At 45.9% G+C, this 21,012-nt stretch overlaps 1 protein-coding gene across 2 annotated transcripts in view; it reads right to left on the bottom strand.

Annotated features, from left to right (window-relative positions):
- The window catches only part of arhgef37 (Rho guanine nucleotide exchange factor (GEF) 37), a 29,691-nt gene extending 13,934 nt beyond the window's left edge, over positions 1-15,757 (bottom strand). Inside the window, exons 1-3 of one of the 2 annotated variants that reach the window (XM_085180666.1) lie at positions 8,616-15,757; positions 8,399-8,543; positions 1,771-8,321 (exon numbers count right to left, since the gene is read on the bottom strand). In XM_085180666.1, the coding sequence (XP_085036792.1) occupies positions 8,229-8,321; positions 8,399-8,543; positions 8,616-8,812 (435 nt within the window). In that variant the 5' untranslated portion in view covers positions 8,813-15,757 and the 3' untranslated portion in view covers positions 1,771-8,228. Of the gene's footprint in view, positions 1-1,770 lie in introns of both variants that reach the window. The other variant, XR_014877253.1, reaches the window with a different exon arrangement.
- Positions 15,758-21,012: the final 5,255 nt, after the last annotated feature.

Genomic DNA, 21,012 nt, shown 5'->3' with positions numbered 1-21,012 from the left:
CTTCAACTGTGAGAGACAGAATGTGAAAAAAAAATCCATGAATTCACATGGTAGGATTTGTAAAGAATTTATTCGTAAATCAGGGTGGAAAATAAGTATTTGGTCACCTCAAACAAGGAAAATCCCTGGCTCTCACAGACCTGTAACGTCTTCTGTAAGAAGCTTTTCTGTCCCCCACTCGTTACCTGTATGAATGGCACCTGTTTGACCTCATCATCTGTATAAAAGACACCTGTCCACAGCCTCAACCAATCAGACTCCAAACTCCGCCATGGCCAAGACCAAAGAGCTTTCGAAGGACACCAGGAAAAGAATTGTAGACCTGCACCAGACTGGGAAGAGTGAATCTACAATAGGCAAGCAGCTTGGTGTGAAAAAATCAACTGTGGGAGCAATCATCAGAAAATGGAAGACATACAAGACCACTGATAATCTCCCTCGATCTGGGGCTCCACGCAAGATCTCATCCCGTGGGGTCAAAATGATCATGAGAACGGTGAGCAAAGATCCCAGAACCACACGGGGGGACCTGGTGAATGACCTGCAGAGAGCTGGGACCAAAGTAACAAAGGTCACCATCAGTAACACACTACAACGGCAGGGAATCAAATCCCGCAGTGCCAGACGTGTTCCGCTGCTGAAGCCAGTGCATGTCCAGGCCCGTCTGAAGTTTGCCAGAGAGCACATGGATGATACAGCAGAGGATTGGGAGAATGTCATGTGGTCAGATGAAACCAAAGTAGAACTTTTTGGTATAAACTCAACTCGTCGTGTTTGGAGGAAGAAGAATACTGAGTTGCATCCCAAGAACACCATACCTACTGTGAAGCATGGGGGTGGAAACATCATGCTATGGGGCTGTTTTTCTGCCAAGGGGACAGGACGACTGATCCGTGTTAAGGACAGAATGAATGGGGCCAAGTATCGTGAGATTTTGAGCCAAAACCTCCTTCCATCAGTGAGAACTTTGAAGATGAAACGAGGCTGGGTCTTCCAACATGACAATGATCCAAAACACACCGCCCGGGCAACAAAGGAGTGGCTCCGTAAGAAGCATTTGAAAGTCCTGGAGTGGCCTAGCCAGTCTCCAGACCTCAACCCCATAGAAAATCTGTGGCGGGAGTTGAAAGTCCGTGTTGCTCGGCGACAGCCCCAAAACATCACTGCTCTTGAGAAGATCTGCATGGAGGAATGGGCCAAAATACCAGCTACTGTGTGTGCAAACCTGGTAAAGACCTATAGTAAACATTTGACCTCTGTTATTGCCAACAAAGGTTATGTTACAAAGTATTGAGTTGTATTTTTGTTATTGACCAAATACTTATTTTCCACCCTGATTTACGAATAAATTCTTTACAAATCCTACCATGTGAATTCATGGATTTTTTTTTTTTTTTCACATTCTGTCTTTCACAGTTGAAGTGTACCTCTGGTGCAAATTACTGACCTCTGTCATCATTTTAAGTGGGGGAACTTGCACAATCGGTGGCTGACTAAATACTTTTTTGCCCCACTGTATATTTCTCTCTGAATTCAGTGTTTCTGTTTCAGGCTGTAAATGTGTTTATTTTAACACTGGAGTGTATGGGGACTGACTCACTGCTGCCTCTGCTGGATGCAAGAGGAGCTGCAGCTTCATGTTTTAGCTTGTTATTCAGTAGAAGGTGAAAACATGTGCACACTGATGATGATGCATGAAGAAGAACAACAGTGTCTCCAGATGTTGAACTGTAAAAGAGGCTGAGTTGGTGTGGGCCTCAGCTTTGTAACTCATCACAAATATTCAGGTGCTTCTTCTCACGACTAACATCTGATTATGAAATGATGCAATGCTACAAAAAAGGTTTGAGTTTAGTTTTATTGAAGCCACACTGCTGCCGCTGCTGCTCAGATCTCCCACCTGCTGTGTGAAGACTGAGTTCAACATCACAACTCTGGCTGCGCTTCATGCTCGGCTGAGGTCACGCAGCCCTGCAGCATCGAGGAAAACATCAGAATGACTCAGCAGGACCGGCTGAGCAGCAGTTTCATGAAACCACATAGAAACAAAACAGGAAGTACAAACTGTGGCCTTGATTACCAAACACACACACACACACACAGTTAATCTGATCATGCAAACATGCTCCAAGTCTCTGCCTCCCTCTGGTGGTGAAAATGCAAACAGCATGCGAGGAAGATGTTGACCTGTTTTCTGATCAGACAGAAAAAGCCAGAAATGTTCACTCTGTGGTTTCTGTGTGTGTATGGGTTCAAATATCTACTTCATCCACAAGAAGAAACGCTGCAGCTTCATCTGCATGTCTGTTTGGATTACAACTTCCCAAAAGAACTGAGGCTGCATTTAAGGAATGAACCGCTCCCCTCATCCTAAACCGGCCTTTGAGGAGGGGAAATCAGGTAAATGTTATCAGGCTGAGATTTCTGAGTCCATCTGACTAACCCTGAGGACATATGGTATTTTAGGAGAGAAGCATCCCCCTTCCCCTCCTCCTCCTCCTGACATTCAGCCTGATGGGAACAGCTGAGCAGCTCAGACTCCCGGCCTCCCTCCCTCTGCTCCATGCTCACAGCAGCTGAGGCTGCTCAACCTCACAGAAGGAGGCCAGGACAGAGTATGTGGTGCTCAAAGGTTAAAACCGCTGTTATCTGCAAAACTACTGGAGCTCAGGTTCATTTTATGTCCAGAGAGCCAATCAGCATGCACTCAGAGATGCTTTCCAATGATTCTGAGCCAAAAATGTTTGGTGCTGGAATCAAGAAATGCTGCTGCAGCTGAGCAAACTCCACAGACGTGGCCTGCACTGCCTGAGCCGTATCCATAGCAACAAGCATCGTCGGGTGAATGTGACTGCAAGAGGACCTTATTCTTTTCTGACTGACCCATTTCACTCTTCCTACGTAAAATTCGGGAATCAAAGTGCAACAAAATTTAAATCAGCTCGTAGGTAGGGCGGGAAACTGGCGCTCCCCTTCACCCCTCTCCCTGTTCCTCCTCCTCCTCCTGCTGAGTCTTGTTCTTCCTCGGCCCCGGAGACCTTTCACATTTACATCACATTACACAGTCTGAGATGATGAGAGCGCCATGTACCTGTCAGCTCTGCTCCAGGTGAGGACACACACACACACACACACACACACACACACACACACACACACACACACACACGTTACAGTTAACTTGATAGCACTCAGACCCTGTAATGAGAACATGCAGCATGCCTTTGAGGATCATGGGAAATGAGCGCTTCATCGTACAGCAGCCATGAAAATCGTCCTTCATCTTAAAACCGCTAATCAAACATCATCTACACGTTCAGAGCTTCATGACGTTACAGACGCCATCTTTGAAAAGTGTTCTTGGAATATTATGCATTTATGTTTGTGCACAGATCACTGCAGACCAGTAGGAAGGAAACATCACAAGAAGAAACTTTACACTTCCAGTCGTAAACAGGTTACAGTGGAAGGATTAACACTGAGACTGTAAGCAACCGATCCCGGGAGGCTCTTCCATCCATCCTCTCATCTGCACCAGCTGCAGTTTCCACCCCCTAAATGAAGAAGCCAGTGCCCGAGGGCAGCCCCGCTGCCACGGGCATGATTGCCAGGTTGTTGGAGGGCATGTAGCCTCTCTGACCTCCTCTGACCTCCATCAGGCTCCACTTGGGGCTCCCTCGTTTGTTGTGAGGCTCCAGGACATGAACGGGTTCTCTGGCCCAGAAGGAAACTTTGTGTTTGGATCTGGCTGTGAAGTTGTTGTCAAGGGTTGCTGAGTGGAGGCGAGGAAGTGACCCAAACGCAGGACTCGTGGATAGTGATTCAGTGAACAAACAGAACAGAGGTGTCGTCTGCAGACGACACAGCTTCAGCACGAGGACGAGCAGTGCACGCCTCTACAGCACACACCAGAGATGCTGAGGAGTTGAAGGCACAGACTGCTTCTGCAGTACAGACTACAGCTCAGCTCTTATTCTGCACTGAATTAAGCTCAGAGAAGTTCAATGCATCAACACGAAGTCAAGAAGAACTACTCCAAGCACACATGTCGTCACGTATGAGACAAGAGTAGGAAAAAACACGTCTTCTTCTACCGTTTAAGAAACAGTCAGCTGATGATGGTATAAAAACTAGGTTTGAGAGGCTGGTGTGGACTGTCTCTCTGAGGTACTGAAGGACAGTGTATGAGGACAGGCAGACACAGGCCTTCTGCTGCTGCACGTGACCGAGTCAGAGCCACATGAAGGCTGTTACAGGGTGGTCTAAACACTGTAAACACTGACAGCTTAAACAGTATCCAGCATCAACAACAAGCTGAGAGTACATCCTGTCGGTCTTTAAATCACCTGCTCCGGCAGAGCCGCTCCATTTCACATTACTGTTCAGGAGAAGGCCATTGGTGCTCCATCAAGCAGTGTATCAACGGTTACGAGGATGTGACAACGTCACAGCTGGTGTGCACAACAACAAATTCAGTCTTACTGTTGTGGCCAGGGCCATCCTCTGTGCTGTTGCATGCTGGGATGGCCAGTAACGGACAGAGCTGAACTCTGTTAAGCTGGAGAGGTGGATGTTGTCCAGGATAAGGACAACACCTCCCACCCACGCCACGACGTGCTGGCCAGTCACAGAAGCACACTTAGTCAGAGACTGAGATTACCCACAATACACCACTGAACGACACAGGAAGTCATTTCTGTTCGTGGACATCTCTGTGCGATTCCATATCAGAGCGAACTTTGTAAATGTTGTATTATTTAATAGGTTCACTCTGTTCTTATTGTCTTGGAGCGACTGTCAGCACATAATGTCCTCAGGGATTTAAGAAAGAGTAGTCTGTTAGTAGCTGGATAATCGTTAGTGAACACCTGCAGTCCTGCTCTGGTGGACAGCACGCAGTCTCCTTCTCCTGGACAGTCTAATCGAGAGGAATTCAATTACCTGGAAGCAGCTCATGGGCAATGGGGCATGGCCTGCTGGGCTGTAGGAGTGTCTTTTGCCTGCGGTCACACCTTCTGTCAGGGTCAGGTGTGGTGAAGTGGGCGGGTCTTCTGTTGGCTCGTGATAGTGAATGAGTTTCGAGGCAGCGTCATAGCCTCGCTTCCCTGCGTGAAGAATATAACATTTAAATAATTTAACATTCATTTGTTCACAGTGTCAGACCAGCCCGGTACTCCCTCACAGAGCGATCCCATTGGCTGCTCGTCTGTTTCCGTTTCAATAACAGTGGCTCGCCAGCAGATGGCACCATAGTTCTTCCTCTCAGTGTTTCAGTGTAGACTTGATAAAACCTTAGTCTCACCTCCTGCTTCGACCAGCCACCTCCTTCTGTTTCCATGGCTGTCGCCTGGAAGATCATCACCTGGAAGATGACGGAAGATGACATGCTTATCCGTTAGCTGCTTCAGACAGCGCTGAGAGGACAGGCTAAGAGGCTGAAACACATGAGCAGATGTCAGATCTCCGAGAAGGCAGAACACAATGAAACAACTGCTAACTAGGGCCCGGGCTGCTGAATTACTCACACACGGTCAAATTTACCTGGAAGGTGTTCAGAAATGAAAACAAGGACTCAGAAAGGGCCACTTCTGGTTCTGCAGCTGCAGAGTATATAATGGGACCCGAACACCTACACAGCAAATCCAGCATGTCCAAATTAACACTGTCAGATTTGATTTCAACACTATTAAAGTGTCTATATGGGTCCACACCAGAGAGTGTTAATTTAACTCTTTTTGGAGAGTTGGTATGTTAACTCTGATTTAGTGTTAAACACCAAATCTGTCTGGAGTTGATAATTTAACATTTACTAATGCTAACTAGGTGTTAAGAGTTTATATATTAACTCTCAAAGAGTATTTTAGTTTAACTACGTAAGAGTTATCTTCTAATTAATTCTAAAAAGCGGGAATTTTCCTGTTCTGAACTTCTAGAAATTTCTTTTGGAAATAAACATTTACTAAAAAGACGCAATGGTTTTTGAAAAACATTTATTCTGAACTGTGCACCACAATTTCAAAACATTTTCTAAAGATGTAACAGTGTACATGTTCTCACTTTCATTAGAATTTCGTTTATCAAAAGGTCTGACATAGGTGAGCTGGTAAATGCAAATAACAGCATTCTCATCACTTATTTCTTCAATACAATATACATGTCCTTCATTCATCACTTTGTGGAACTGCAACGCACTTCTGCTCTCCCCCATATTCCATCTTCACAAGCATATCCTATGTGGAGATTGAATAAAAATTAGTTGACACTAATTAATGGCACAAATCAATTGCAGCACAGTAAAAAAAAAAGGAATCCTTTATGAGCCATTACTTGTGTAAGGTATTTTCCCAAAAGTGAAGGACACAGACAACAGGTAATTCTGAACTAAATGTAAAACCTCAACCTTTTTCATTTTTACCTAAACCGTGTGCACCAAACTGGAGGGATCTAAGTGCTAACGTAGAACTCAGTCGGGACGTCTGCTACTGCTGATTGCTCGTTTTTTATGGGAGATCGTTTTCAGGCTTCAAGTAGCACCATTATACCAACATTTCACATTCTAGACATTGTTTTAGGTGTATTTAACCAAAAAATTTGACTGAAAATTCACATGCAAGCTTTTTTTCAACGCTGTGGTATTTGCCCGCAAACAATACCTTTCAGCTAGCTAAAACAGAATATTATGCTATCACCGAGCAACATGGCTAATGCCTTTCACACAGATTGCTTTGTCTCAACTCCAAAGAGCCACAGAAGTAAAAGCTAATAATAATAATTGAAACAATCTTTGAAAAAATGACTTACCAAGCATGGCAAACAACTCAAATATGTAGAGCAAAATGTTCTGAAACGGCTTCACTTCAGCTTCGATTGGAGCCTATGGTGCTGGAGGGGGAGTCTGTGATTTTACTCTATTGGTGTCATAGCCCCTGTAGGAGAGTTCAGAGTTAAGAGGTCAAGAGTTAATGTTTCCATTGTAACACCTCCAGATTTGAAATAGAAACACTCATTTTTAACACTCGATTTTAACTACTATCATTTTACACCTCAGAGTTACATTAAAAATATGTGACTCTACTTAGAGTAAAATTAACTCTAAGACTACTAACACCAAAACATCTAACACTTTTGAATTTGCTGTGTACAATCTCAGGAAACTGAAGCTCAGACTGGGGGAGTCGATGTGACATCATCGGCATCTGTGTTGTTTGATATTCAGAGAAAGATGTTTGCTGGATAATATAATCACTGTTATATTTATTATTCTGACCTCAGTCACCTCAAAGCAAAGATGTCTGAGGTTAGCCGAGTTGTCCTCACGATGTTGTTAATTTACAGTCTTTTGGTTGGGGTCTTCAGTTTTATGCCTTACAACAGCGGTCCCCAACCCCCGGGCCACGGACCGGTACCGCTTTGTGAGTCGTTTGGTACCGAGCCGCGAGAGTTGAGGCTCAGGTGTGAAATCTATGGTTATTTTTTGAAAATCATTTTTATCATTAACTCAGTTTCCCTGGGTCTTTTCCTGTGTGTTATGAATAAATGTTCTTTTTTTTGGTACCGGTACTAGTTTTATTTTGTTGTATTTGTCCACGACATCTTAAATGCCGGTCCGTGAAAATATTGTCGGACATAAACCGGTCCATGGTGCAAAAAATGTTGGGGACCGCTGCCTTGTAGTACTGTATCACCCAATTAGAGCGCTTTGCTCTCACACTGCAGACTTACTTGTTATTCCTAGAGTATTTAAAAGTAGAATGGGAGGCAGAGCCTTCAGTTTTCCGGCCACTTCTCTGCGGGGCCTGAAGCCTCCAGTTTGGATTCAGGAGACAGACACTATCTCTACTTTTAAGATTAGGCTTCAAACTTTCCTTTTTGCTAAAGCATATAGTTAGGGCTGGACCAGGTGACCCTGAATCCTCCCTTAGTTATGCTGCAATAGGTGTAGGCTGCTGGGGCATTCCCATGATGCACTGGGTGTTTCTTCTTTACTCACTATATATTAATAGACCTCTCTGCACCGAATCATTAGTTGATAATCTCTGACTCTCTCCCACAGCCTGTTTTTGTCCTGTCTTCCTCACCTCCAACATGTCGCAGGAGTTGGCTGCCCCTCCCTGAGCCTCGAGGTTTCTTCCTGTTCAAAGGGAGTTTTTCCTTTCCACTGTCGCCAAGTACTTGCCCATAGTGGTCTGTAGCTTACAGTAAAAAGCGCCCTGAGGTGATTCAGTAAATCACATAAATTCTCTCAGCCTTCTTGCTCCTTCCAGCACTGAAGACTCTGCCCACTCCCAGAATGCACCAGGAGAGAGGCTGCTGTGAGGAAGCTGCAGGGAGACATGTGGAAGATGAGCACAGATAGTCAACATGTTTTTGTTCATTAGCCTGTCTGTAAGGACGTCACCTGCTGAACGAAGCTGTGAAACAGCTGCTCCATGTCTGCGGCGAGATCTCTGTGCAGACAGCTGAACGACCCGAACATGCTCCTGATCTGCAGAGCCAGCCCATTAAACTGAGGGAACTCTTTCAGGAGCAGCGTGTTCAACATCCTGTCAGGAGGAGAGGGGGAGTAAAGGAGGTCACACCAGTCACAGCTCCAACCATCAGAAACCAGCTCCCACCTGTACGCATTGGCCACAGCCTGCTCCTTGTAGCTCAGGTTGGGTTTCCCATTGATCACTTTGTAGTCGAGAAGCTTGTCAAGTCTCTTTCTGATCAGATTCCTCGGGCCCATCCAGAGGTCCCAGAGAGCGCAGGGCAGCTGGTGGATCACCTCATCCTCTTCTTCTGTAAGAAGGAATAAAGAACAGACCAACATCAGCAGACCGTCGTCCAGTGCATCATCCTTTCACGGGGGGCAAAATATGCATGTCCACCTCTACACTCGCTCAGAGACGTGGCAGCCTGTTTCTGACCTATGATAATGTTCTGAGCGTGTGAAGAGGAGATTGGAGGCGGGATGGAGGATGCAGACCATCTGCTAATCAGAAGCTGTTTGCAAAGACAGAAGTCTGTGATGTAATCTTTAAATCTCCTGCCACACACAGGTGATACAGAGAGAGTTTAGCTAGTGCTGTTTCTGTGAGCGCTGCTCATCCTTTTCCTCTTAACTGGACACGAGCCGACAGGATGCAGCACTTCCTGCACCTGTAAAGACCACAGCACTGCTCTCAGAGTTAATCAGAGTACCGTAGTGATCTCCTTGTAGCAGATCGGTGCCTTTTCTCCGTCCAGTCCAAGTCAAAGTCCTCCGTGCGGCAGACAGGAAGCCCCGCAGACCAACCACACACAAACACATGTGTTTGTGTGTGGTGGAGGCGGCTTCGGTCAGAGCAGGTGGAGGGAAGACAATCAAAAAAAATTAGGGTTTTACACCTGATATCAGATGTTTCTTTAACCGCAAAGTCTGAGGGTTCTCCTGGTTCCCCATTAAAACCCATATGCTCCCATTATAAACTATGTACTCCCATTATAACAAATTGTTTTCATTTATTTTGAGTATATAAAAACATCAGAGTGGGAGGAATGCTGAAAAAGTGATAGTGATGTGCTGCAGCAGCATCAGAGCATGGTTGACTTCTGACCTCTGATTATAAAGGTGGATCTGCGCACGTGCTGAATGACTGAGCAGTGGTTGCGCTGGCTGCTGGGAGGCTGAACAATGCACAATCCAGCAGCTCATTGGCCTCACAGAGCCACCATTCACCCATGCCTTCACCCTGCTCCTCCTCCTCCTCCCCGTGTCGTGTTTCACCTCCACTTTTGCATGCTCTACATTCATCTCTTATGGAACACAGTTCATATCTCTCCTGCTCCCTCGTTGTGGTTCCACAGCTCAGCTCTGCTTGCCCATAAAGCCTGATTTCATTATGTTTTATGAGCCCTCATTTCATTAGGACAGTGACAAGACGCCGTTATTTAGCAGTCCTAAGCAACAGAACAGGCATAATGAAAAGCAGGTGATAAGAAGCCACTGAGAGGGTGCAGGATGCTAAAACACTTACAGTACCTGCTGCAGCTTTACGTTCAGCCTTTTTCTTTTTGCTTCTTTGTGTTGTCACTTTAAATCAAAGATTTATCACTGTGACTGTATACACCTCTCTGCATTTATTCACTGCTTATCATTATTATTATTATTATTATTTTTTTTTTTTGCCTGTCCCATTTGGCTCTTTTGCCATCAGAATTATTGTCTAAAGGTGAAGAAAGATGCCCAACGGATTTACTTTACCAAATGGACCATCCCAGCCTTGCCGTAATGGTCTATTTGATTCACCTTTTATTGTTTATATTATTTTATTTTCACTTGCTAAATACGGGACAGACTTGACTGGGGAAAAGAAAGGGGAGAAAGAAAGAGGGAAAGAAAAACAGCGGGGAAGAGGGACGGGTATAAAGGGCAACCCCCCCCCCCCCCCCAAAAAAAAAAACAAAAAAACAAAAACAAAAACAAAAAAACAACAAAATAAGCAGACAAAAAGTACATATATCAATTACCTGGATCACCTGGTGAGAAAGAAAAAAGAAAAAACAAGCAGAAGAAAAAAAAGAGCAATTTAATAAACAACATCACGATCATCTATGGGAATATAACAGTAAATACCAAATATTAAACATTATTGTGCAGCACGTAAGATCAACAGCGCACAGTGTGCTTTGAGGTAGCAGACAAAAAGGGTGTAGTTTGTGTGTGTGAGCACCCGTGTGTACACCTGTGAGCACAGAATAGAATAGAATACAATTCAACTTTATTGTCATTGCACATGTCACAGGTACAGGGAAACAAAATGCAGTTTACATCCATCCAGAAGTGCTTTAGCCATGATATAGATATATTACAAAATATATATTAGCAATAATATAGACATGTAAGTATATTACAGAAATGGGTCTATTATGGTATGTAATATGTACATGGTATGAAGTATGTTATGACTATGCTATAACTATAAGTATGTACAGGCTGTAGTGAGTACAAGCTATGTACAGGCTATGAACAGGATATAAATATGGGCTATACAGAACTATACAGAATATGAAATAAAGAACTATACAGAAATATGAGATATACAGCTATACAGAAATGGGAACTATGCAAGTTGTAAACAGTTGTAGAATTAAAAATTATCGTATGATTATTTACACAGAACTATACAGTAGTGCAGTTAAGAGCCTATATAAAGTGCTAGTGGTTGTGAGTGGTGGTTCAGTCCATGTTATTATTGTGTGTTTGAGGGCACAGTTGTCCATTGTGTGTGTGTGTAGGTGGTTGTGGGTGTGTGTATGTCCAGTCCATGTGTTAACGTGGGTCAGATGTCAGAAGACAGAGTTCAGGAGTCTGACAGCTGTGGGGAAGAAGCGTGTGTGAATGTGTGTGTGAATGGGTGGATGACTGGATGTGTAAAGTGCTTTGGGGTCCTTAGGGACTAGTAAAAGCGCTATACAAATACAGGCCATTACCATTACTTGGACGCCCATTCCCGGACACAAAGAACCACCAACGCACCGATGTCTGAGGGCGTCTGCCACTGGCAGGGGAAGTGGTGGGGGGAGATAGGCCTCCATACCATGGAGGGCCTGAGATGACCCTAGAGAGGTGGCGTCTGATACCCAACCTGACATATAGACACAGACAAACAGGCACACACAGATACAAACATCCATTCCAACCCTCATGCTCTCATATGCAATTACTCAACACTCACTCAACGTGGAGACAGACATAAAGAGACACTGTACACACAATCACACTCCCCAAGCGTACTCTAAGTCCCAGGTCTAGGTACCATTGCCCCTGGAGGAGGAAACTGCACCCAGACCCAGGTAGTGTTACCCTTTTCCCTGGGGTGGAGAGATGCAGACCGCCCCGACTCCACAGCAGCAGGGAGGCCCGACATTCCAGACCCCAATCGGATGGCTAACTCCTCCTCCCAGCCCCCTCGCCCCAACAGGCAACAGAGATCGGGGGTGTGAGAAGACTCCAAACCTCCCTCCGCCCGCTCATATGTAGTGTTGATGCATGTGCGTTCTAAGGTGCATTTAAAACCCAGGAGGGCATGGAGCTACCTGCTAGAGAGCAGCAGGTAAGCGCATAGCCCCTCCAGATAGCTCTCAATGTATACGTGTATTTAAAATTGAGAGGTGGGCAACGACGCTAGGGGTGAGGTTGTACACCCTGATGGTCTTTTGGATTCCGTGTAGCATGCCTACCCCCAAGGTCCTATATGAATGTGTTATGAGAGTGTGAGTAATGTGAATGTCTAAGTTGTGGGATAAAATTGAGGCACAGGCAGCCAGAAGGGGACAGGGGCGGGGATGCCTCCCCTGCACCCTGGTGACACACCTTTACCCCAAGGCCCTGCATGTGTGGGTGATTGTGGTGGAGCGGAAAGAGGGAGGCAGCTGGAGATGGGGAGGGAAGGAAGGGAGGGGCAAGTGACCCCTTCCCGGGGCCAGCTCCCCCACTGACCCCAGTAGGCACCCCCATACTCCGCAACCCACCAGGGAAAGGGGGCCCAGGCCCATCCGGACCGGAGCAAAGTTCAGCAGAGCCGCCCGGCCCCACCACAGAGAAAACTGCACCCACCCCGTCATCCACGCATCTTCCAAACTACACAAGACAATAGACGCCCAGGCTGAGATCTTCCTCCACCTCTCCTATATCTCCCCCTCCTGCAGAGTGAGTTCCTGAAGAGAGGAGACCTCCTGCAAGATGTAACAGCCTCCCCCAGCAGTTGAAGAGCCCCCCAGGTGGCTTGATGCAATGGCTGCACCCTGTGCCAGGGCTGGGCCCCCATACACCCACCCGCCCACAACCCCGGCGACACACCAACCAGGACCCAAGCCCTCAAGGCCCAGCCAGGGCCCCAGCCCGGAGACGGAGCACCCAGGGGCAGCCAGGCTACCAGGTCAGTAACCCATGTCCGTCAGCACAGACCCTCCCCTAGCCCCGCTGCACGCAGCAACGAGGAAACCCTCACCTAAGAGCCAACAGAGCCCTTAATAGGCCATGACCGCAACCCTGGGTTGAGCCCTCCAAGGAAGATGCTACTGGGGAATCCTCCGACGCCCCAAGCCTGTCCCTACCCCTACACTGCTTATTATTAATGTCTGGCTCTCGGCCCAGCGTGTCTCTGTCCCCTCCCCGCCCCTTCCTCAGCCCTTCTTCCTGTTAAAAGGGAGTTTTTCCTTCTCTACTTCCTTCACAGTTGGATGACCTCTATGAACAAGTGCTTGTTCATAGAGGTTTTTTCTGTAATATTGTGGGGTCTTTAGCTTACAATGCTTACAATGCTGAGTTGCAGCAGGCGCAGCTAGCTCTTCTCAGACTCCATGAATTTCTGGATGGCCACGTGATAACCATGCTCTCCCCTGGGAAACTGTCCTGAGACAAGAGTCTCTGAGCAGTTTTTCTATCTTCAGGCGGCGCCTCCCCCACTACACTCAACCCCGACTCAGGGGTCTCCTCCTCTGACCTGAACATTCCGTTTATCTCCGTCTCCCGCTCCATATGGGAAATATCAGCGAAGGATAAAGACTCACACAGACATCTGCACCAGCATCGCCTTACTGGACTTTAGTGACTAACAACCAGGGGATTTGCTCAAATTTAAAACCTGAGGTGGATCATCAGTCTAAACAGCCCCAAATCACTATGAACCAAAATGCTGCCTCTGATGCCTCCTTCATCCCTCAGCAGAAAACCGATGATTAGCAAATAACCCAGATTACCTAAAACCCGCAGACCGGGTCTGAATTGGGTCAGAGCCATTTTTATGCTGACAGGGACAAACTGAGAGAAGCATGCACTCACCTTTAACCCCAAAACGCTGCAATCCCCTCAGCTCCGATCCTCGCCAATTGCGTCCTCGCTCACTCCTCTTCCCGCTGCACTGAATCAAAATCTGCCGCAAGGACAACACACACACAGAGTTTAATTTTCTCCACTGACTCACACACACTGGCAGGCGTGTGTGAGGAAGGGGGATGGGAGGGAGGGCTCACACATGAAAACACACACACACTCGTGCTGCTGAATAAGCTGAGTGACTGAAGCAGCTGGTGGGGGGAGGAAGTGGTGCTCACCCAGACAGAAACTGACTGGGTGACAGATCTTCAGACTGAAGTGAAGGACCAATCAGAGGATATGTTGATGAAATGCGGTGAGGTCCATGCAGCAGATCCTCAGGCAGCAGAGGCTGAAGTTTCCCTCTCACAGGAGACAAAGCGCTGTGGGTCCTCCTCGTAAACAGGATTTACAGATTTAGGTCCTCGCTGACTTTCGACCCTCAAAGGAAGTGAATGCCCACCCCAAACATAAAGACTTTATCCTGTATTAAGGGGGGAGTGCACCAGCATCTGCCCTGAACTGCACGTCCAGACTCTAAATGAGCAGCTTTGCATGACTCACAGTTCAGAATAATCCCTCTGTATCTGATACTGCTTCACATCCCCTGTGTGAAAGAAAGTATCCAGTCAACTGCTGCTGGCTTTATGGTCCAAAAAATACGGTACATATCATGTTTCTTTACTTGTGGATTATGTAAAGACATGGCCAGTGTTAACACTCCTGCTTCTGTGACTGCTCCTGAGCTTCTCTCTCCTCCTCCCGTTCCTGGGCCCAGGGTGGCTCGGGTCCAGCCCTCCCCTGCACCTGTTACAGTTCCTCTGGTGAGGGTGGCTGAGGCCCAGCTGGTCCCTGCTTCAGTCCCCAGGCTGGTGGAGGCTCAGTTCATCCCTGCCTCCCTTTTGATTTATGGTGCTGATGGTGCTCAGGATGCAGACATCTTTCCGCTTTCTATTCGATACAAGTATTGCCCAGCAGCTCTGCATCACATTTGTATTTTGAGTCTGGTGTTCTAATATGTAGAAAAAAGCTGTCATTGTAACATTTCTCCACAGCTCCATCAATTTCAGGAACATACTTACTAGATTGGGATATCTACACTTTGTCTCCAAATCAAAACCAAGCCACCACACATATACCATGATATCACACATCAAGCAAACAAAATTTATCTAGGCTGCACATAGTGTATGCAGTTAGGCCAGCTTTTCTAAATGAAAAAAACAAAACAAAAAAACAAACAAAATTCTTGACATTGAATTCAATAGCTTATACTGTATCTTGGATGGCCAGAAGATGAAAAACCATTGCTTAGTGCTTCTACCTCCTAAGCCACATCCACCCCATGATAATTAGCCAGAGTTAGCTGTGAGACAGTTCTGTTCGTGTTAGATTTATGCTAGAACAGGCTCAGGCAACACATACCATCCAAACTGTACGGTGTACGTGTCAGGAGCGGATTTAGAGAAATTGTCTTAGGGTGGCATGGAAATCAAATGAGGTGGCAAAATCAAAGCCTTTAAAAAAAAAAAAACACCCATTCAGGTTTTGCATATAGTTAAAATGATTCAAATGCAGTAAGTATACACAGTTTTCATATAAATATAGTCTGTAACTTAATTATTTTCTGTAGCCCACATTGTTAAACTTTCAGTTACATAAAACACGTGAATTTTGATATTATGTACTGTACAGCCTGTATAATAAATAAATATGTAGACCAATAAGTATAAAATCCAGAAAGCAACACAATATGGGGCAGTTCATTTACAAACACGAGTTGAACTTAAGTTTAGCTTTTTTGTTAGAAAAAATTTACACAAATTTACACTGTCATGAACAAATATTTAAACCCAATGATGGGTTATACTTGTTGGGTTAACCCCTGAGGTCCAAAATACAATTTTTGACTACTTTTGATTTTACATTTGTATTTCACCTTTATAATATTAATATTAATATTAATATTAATATTAATATTAATATTAATATTAATATTAATATTAATATTAATTATTTATTATTATTAATTAATATTTACCTTGCCTTGCTTGGTATCATTCTTTTCAGCACAACCTCACGTGTCTGAATTTACAGTTATTTTTTCATTAACATACTGTATTAACACAACTGATCTGAAATCAAACAAAAAACATAAAATCCTAGGTGTAGTTTTCTTTTAACTGTAAAAACCACAAACATGTTGTGTTAATTTTTTTCACAACTTCAAATATAAATATAAATTGTAAATTTTGGAAAACCTATGCATACATTTTGTAAACAATAAAGTTATACACAACTATCAGCCAACTATACAGCCTGGTGCAGGTACAGGTATTTGTCAAGGGTTAACATGGAAATAGTTGGTGTCCCAACTACATAAAAAGTTACACACAAGGTGCAAAAGGGAATTTGCATTTTGTTGATTATTTCTTTGTAATACCTCTTAGCAATAACTCTTATACAGTTGCAAACCCTGTTTATTTGCCCTTAAATTGTGCCAAATATGTAAGGAAAATGCATTTGTAGGTTGAGCAGCAGAGCTCAAAATGTGGACCTAATTAAACCATGTCTAAATTTAGTGTCTTTTAAGATCTCTTTTAAGTTAAAGTTGTTTTTTTGTAACCTAAAGTCATCTCAAGTGGATATATTTGTTAAAAGCTAAATGACAAAATTAAAGTAATTCAGTTAATTAAGCACAATGAAAACATGCAACATGAAAAAAATAATTACTGGGACCTATTTCCCCAGTACTAAACATAGTAACATACTCAGAGATGTACTTTTTATTTACCATAAAGCGAATAAACTTCTTCACACTCTTAGCTGATATTGGTTAGCACAAATCTCCACTAAATGTATTTGACATTTTATTATGCCATCTGTGTTACTTTCCTAAAAGTAGCCTGAAAATTAACGATCTTGAGCCTGCAATGTGTTGTAATGTGGTTTATCCTGGCAAGCAAATTGTATGTGCAGTCTGAGGCAGAATATTATCTGTAGCTAAAGCCCACAAAGACCACGGCAGTCTGTCAAACGGAAAGACGAGAGAGAGAGTGCCATGGAAAATGTAGGGACAAAGATGAAAGCTTCAAACATTAGGAAAAGAAAGCGATGGCAGATTAATACTTACTGGAGCTGTGACATTCTGCAAAGTGCAACAGCCACTCCTCCTGTACAGCCTCAACACCCTCACCCACGCATTCCATCTCGAATGACACTTTTCTGTCTAAGATTTGACATTCAAGCGCTCCATTCCTTAACACCTCTCCTTCCTACTTTTCCCCTTGAACTTTTACCCCCTTTTTTACTCATGTCCTGATGAGAATTCATCCTGAATCACTGTCTGGATGTGATCAAAAGTGATGCAAAGTCCATCTATCCCTTCTACCTTCCTTAGTTCCCATGAGAAAACACTGTTTGTTATTCATGTGTCAGGGTTGCGATCATATCTATGCATGACCATTTTAAGCCACCATATGCATATGGTGGCTTAAAAGATAGAGGGCAAAAGGGCCAAGGTGAGAGGCGACAGTGTGAAACAGAGAGAATATGGTAATGGAAGGATATGGAGAATGAAAAGGAGAGTGGGGCAGGATTTAGGATTCAGGAGATGATGGACAACCTGGGTGACGAGTGGTGGGGTATTACATCTTGCTCACTCTTGCTGAAGTGTGCTTTAGTGTTTTAGCAGTAGTGCAGCAGTGCCATCATGTGTCTCAAGTGGTATATCAAGAATATCTCTGAAACTGAAGCTTGCTTCTACTGTCAAAAGCCCTCATGTTAGGTATCCCAGGTTTTGCTGGATTTTTTTTTAAGCATGCTTTTAATTATATATGTCATAACATTTAAAAAGTAAAGAAAATGTCACTTAATACTTTCTTCATACATTCAGGAATTTCTTATAGACATTAAGACCCGGATGACCTTTATTTCCTGGTTCTAAATTCAGATAAAACTGAGGTTAGCTGTATTTGACCAGGATATGTCCATCAGTTCTCATGTTTTTTTTTTTTTTTTTTTTTTTTTTTTTTTTTTTTTTCCGCCTGTCCCATTTGGTTCTTTAGCCGTCAGAATTGTTGTCTGAAGACCAACAAGGATACCCAATGGATTTATTTTGCCAAATGGATCATCATGGCATTGCCGTATTGGTCCATTTGATCGACCTTTGTTTTTATTATTTATTCTATTTTCAGTTGTTACAGACGGGACAGACATGAGTGAGGGATAGGAAAGGGAGAAAGAAAGAGGAAGGAAAAGAAAAACAGAAGGGGAGAGGGACAGTGAGAAAGGGGGGAAGAAAAAATATCTCCGGGATCACCTGTTGAGAGAAAAAGAATAGAAAACAAGCAAAAAAAAAAACAAAACAATGCAACATACTATACACAACACCATCGCATTAATCTAGCTAAGTGAAAACAGCAGTAAATACTAAATATTGAATGTTGTTGTGCAGCACGCAGGACAGACAGCGCACAATGTGCTTTGAAGTAGCAGCCAAGAAAGGTGTGATTTAAGTCTACGAATAGTGAACACCCATGTGCACACCTGTGTGGATCGGCGCGCTTGTATTCAAATGGTTTCCCCATGTAATGGTCTGCTAGAGGATGTAGAGAGCCATAGCCCCGTCCCCCAGGGCATGAAGCAGGCATGGAGGAGATCCAGGCCCCAGACATCCAGAGGCCCCAGAGTGCAAGAGCCCAAGGAGGACCACCGGAGGGGCATCCGTGCCACCTTCATGGGAAGGGCTGAGGATCCCCAGATGAGGGGTCACCCAGTAGCCACCGGGCAGAAGCTAGAGGGGGCTGCACCGGCGTGCCCGCCGGCTCTGCCGGCAGCCAGCTGTGCCAGAGTGAACCGAGCCACAGGCACAGAGGCCGGAGGCCCGAGGGCCCCCCGCGCCCCGGAAGAGGCCTGACCGAGCAGCAGGCGCCAGGCCCCGCCAAGTAGTCACCGGGAGTGAGCTGGTACATACCTGAGCGCCCAGCCCCGGACACCAAGAACCACCAACGCACCGACCCCTGAGGGCATCAGTCACCGGCAGGGAGTGTGGTGAGGGGAGATAGGCCTCCACACTTTGGAGGGCCTTGGAGTTCCCAGAGAGGTGAAGTCTAAGACCCGACCTGACATATAGACACAGACAAACAGGCACACACAGACACAGACATGCATTCCCACCCTCATGCACACATATACAAACACTCAGCACTCACCCAACGCAGGAATAAACGTAAATGGACATGTACACACAATCACACTCCCCAAACATACTCTATATCCCGGGTCCAGGTATCCTCACCCCCAGAGATGGAAACGGCACCCAGACCCAAGAGATGTTACCCTTCCCTCCGGGGTGGAGGCAAGCAGACCGCCCCAGGCTCCGCAGCAGCAGGGAGGCCAATCGGACAGCCAGCATCTCTTCCCAGCCCCCCCGCCCCGATGGCTAGCAGAGAACAGGGGTGTGTTAAGACCCCATACCTCCCTCCTCCCGCTCAAGTGTAGTGTTGCTGCGTGTTGCTCTAAAGTGTATTTAAAACAAGGGAGAGCATGGTGCTGCTGCCAGAGAGCAGCAGGTGATAGCACGGCCCCTCCCGAGAACCCTCAATGTCTACATGGATTTAAAATTGAGAGGTGGGCACCGGCGCCAGAGGCAGGTTTGAATACACAGACCGTCTACTGGACGCCGTTAACGTGCCCACCCTCAAGGCCCTATATATATATATATATGTGTGTGTTATGAGAGTGTAAGTAATGTGGATGTCTAAGTTGTGAGATAAAATTGAGGCACAGGTGGCCAGAAGAGGACAGAGGGGGGGGGAATGTCTCCCCTGCACCCTGGTGACACACCCGCACCCCAAAGCCCTACCTGTGTGGGTGGGTGTGGTGGAGCGTGAAGAGGGAGGCAGACGGGGATGGGGAGGAAAAGAAGGGAGGGGAGGGTGTCCCTCCCTAGGGCCAGCTCCCCCGCTGACCCCAATATGCACCCCCGTCCTCTGGTATCCACCAAGGCAAGGGAGCCCAGGCCCATCCAGACCGGGGCCTACGGCAGCAACACCGCCAAGCCCCACAGGACCCGGGGCAGCCCACTCTACCCCACCGCAGAGGAAACTGTACCCACCCCAACATTCAATCATCTCCCAGACTACACAAGACACAGACACCCAGGTTAAGTTTATTCTCCACCTCTCCTATGTCTCTCCCCCACCTGCAGAGTGGACTCCTGCAAAGATGGAACAACCTCCCTGCCAGTTCAAGAGCCCCCCGGTTAGGCCGATGCACAAGAGGCCCCCTGCGCCAGGGCTGAGCCCCCGTGCACCCACCCGCCCACAACCTCGGCGACACACCGACGAGGACCGAAGCCCCCAAGGCCCAGCCAGAGCCCCAGCACGGAGGCGAAGCACCCCCGAACCCCAAACCCCCACGCCCGCCCCGGATCCACTCAGGGGCAGCCAGGCCACCAGGCCAGTAACCTACGTCCGCCAGCACAGACCATCCTCCAGCCCCGCTGCACGCGGCCACGAGGAGAACAACCTCTGAGAGCGACCAGAGCCACTAACCAGGTTATGAACACAACCCCCGGGTTAAGCCCTCCAGGGATAACGTCTCTAGGGGTCCTCCAGGTGCCCTAAGCCCATCCCAACCTCCACATCAACCACAATAGCCAAGGCGGGACCAAACCACGACCCCCCACCCCCGCTAGGTGATGGAGCCGATCAAAGGAGCCCAGAGGGATTGATCTAATGTGGTGGCAGAGGCTATATCGAGACTAATGTGATCTATTAGATAGTTTCTGTATTGGCTAGAATTAAGATTATTTTTATTTTTCCAGTTCATGAGGACCGTTTTCTTGGCGATGCATAGGGCAATAAAAACCATGTGGACTGTATTAATTTCTGTAGTGACATCATCCAAATTTCCCAACAAGCATACTAAAGGGGAGGTTGGAATTTTACATTTCAGACACTTTGATAAGTCCTCACATATCTCGTGCCAAAACTTCTGCACTGGTGGACAGAACCAAAGAGCGTGGATGTAACTGTCTGGTGTATTGCCTTGACAGTGTGAGCAGTTGTTGGCGGATGTAAAGCCCATCTTAAACATTCGATGACCTGTATAGTGCACTCTATGCAGTATTTTGTATTGTATTAATTGCAGATTGGGATTTTTAATAG

The sequence above is a fragment of the Neolamprologus multifasciatus genome, chromosome 2, assembly GCF_963576455.1.
Source record: "Neolamprologus multifasciatus chromosome 2, fNeoMul1.2, whole genome shotgun sequence".
In the NCBI taxonomy this organism is placed as follows: Eukaryota; Metazoa; Chordata; class Actinopteri; order Cichliformes; family Cichlidae; genus Neolamprologus; species Neolamprologus multifasciatus.
This window is presented reverse-complemented; position numbering and strand designations above follow the sequence as displayed.